The 1,872-nt window shown below is 44.9% G+C and overlaps 1 protein-coding gene across 1 annotated transcript in view; it reads left to right on the top strand.

Annotated features, from left to right (window-relative positions):
• The window catches only part of SARC_06193 (hypothetical protein), a gene marked incomplete at both ends in the record, with an annotated part of 9,845 nt that overhangs the window by 5,555 nt on the left and 2,418 nt on the right, over positions 1-1,872 (top strand). Inside the window, 2 exons of the mRNA XM_014299911.1 lie at positions 139-267; positions 675-795. Coding sequence (XP_014155386.1) covers positions 139-267; positions 675-795 — 250 coding nt within the window. The remainder of the gene's footprint in view (positions 1-138; positions 268-674; positions 796-1,872) is intronic.

The following is a 1,872-nucleotide window of genomic DNA, read 5'->3' on the forward strand; positions in this document are numbered from 1 at the left end:
AACGTCACTGTTTCGTGCGCACTGTAATGTAATACATATCAGCGATACATCATACGCACCACAGCAACAGCTGTAGCCAAACCACACGCACCACGACCGAGATATACACACACACTACGTACTGCATTCACCCTACAGGTGACGAGGATGACGATTACGTGTCACTTGCTTCACTGTACACGTCATCGGACGAATGTCGTTCCATGTCACACCAGTTGGCCATGCAGCGCCAAGAGACTCTCTTCTCAGACCGATTCGATGACGCAGGTACGTGGGTGGCAGTGGTGGTGTTGTATATGCGCATGTGGGTGGTGGAGATGCTGCACACGCAAGTGTAGGAACGGTGGTATACTTTGGATGCAGCCTTGTAACACACACACACACACACACACACACACACAGACAGACGCGCACATAAAAACATAGATGTGCAAAACACGTACGTACATACACTGCACCAATGAACTTAAGGGTTTAAGAAGTCTAATCAGGTGAGTGGGGATGGTAGATGCCGTTGATTAAACACTTGAACGATCGAACACGACGTAACCTATACATATATATTCAGTACTCAACCTATACGTATATATTCAGTACTCAACCTATAGGCCAACACAGCACTCATTTATCTGTACACACACACGTGCGCACACGCACCCTATTTGTACGCGTAGGTCTGCGTAAGATTGGTTTAGAGAGAGAAGCGGACACGGGTACTGACGAGGTGGTGTATGAGGCCAGCTTTACCATGCAGGTGGCCCTTACGTGTCAACGGACACTGCGCAACTCTATCCGGTATGTCGAAATTGGGAACGTAACATGCATGGTTTACACACACCCCGTACACTTACAGCATGTAGCCTATATGGTAGATGCATGGCCTATGGTGTAGCATGAACGGTTTATACACACCCCATACACTTATAGCATGTAATCTAAATGGTAGATGGATGGCCTATGGTGTAGCATGAATGGCTTACTCACACCCCATACACTTACAGTATGTAGCCTATATGGTAGATTAATGGCCTATGGTGGATCCATACCCACTTCGGAGACACCTGATCTGCAGAGGGGGTCTGGTGCTTGGATGGCTGGTTCAGCTACTTAGCACATACATACTTGAGTACGTACTTGACAACGTAGCACAAACAGGAGAAGATCAGATACTATGCATCGACAAGTGTAGTGCGGCAATTGAGGAGTGGTTTGCACTTCTGTGTTCAAGATTAGATGAGTGTACGTGCTGTTCGTAGGACAAACTCTTGTTATAGATATGCACACTCATTTTTTTCAACAAGGTTGCACCGGCACACAAAACACGCACACCCACGCACACACACTTGTACACAACACACGCACACACACTTGTACACAACACACGCACACCCACGCACACACACTTGTACACAACACACGCACACACACTTGTACACAACACACGCACACACACTTGTACACAACACACGCACACCCACGCACTACACAGACCGTACACTATCCTAACACCATATAATTACGTGAATAATTGCCACGATTAATACCCACTAATACACAACTAACACTTGTGATGTATACCCACTATTACAACTAATACTTGCGATTATTACCCACTAATACAACTAATACTTGCGATTAATACCCACTGATACAACTAATACTTGCGATTTACACCCACCATTACAACTAATACTTGCGATTTACACCCACTATTACAACTAATAGTTGCGATTAATACCCACTGATACAACTGATACTTGCGATTTATACCCACTGATACAACTAATACTTGCGATTTACACCCACTATTACAACTAATACTTGCGATTTACACCCACCATTACAACTAATACTTGCGATTTACACCCACTA

Source organism: Sphaeroforma arctica (genome assembly GCF_001186125.1).
Source record: "Sphaeroforma arctica JP610 unplaced genomic scaffold supercont1.432, whole genome shotgun sequence".
NCBI lineage: Eukaryota > Ichthyosporea > Ichthyophonida > Sphaeroforma > Sphaeroforma arctica.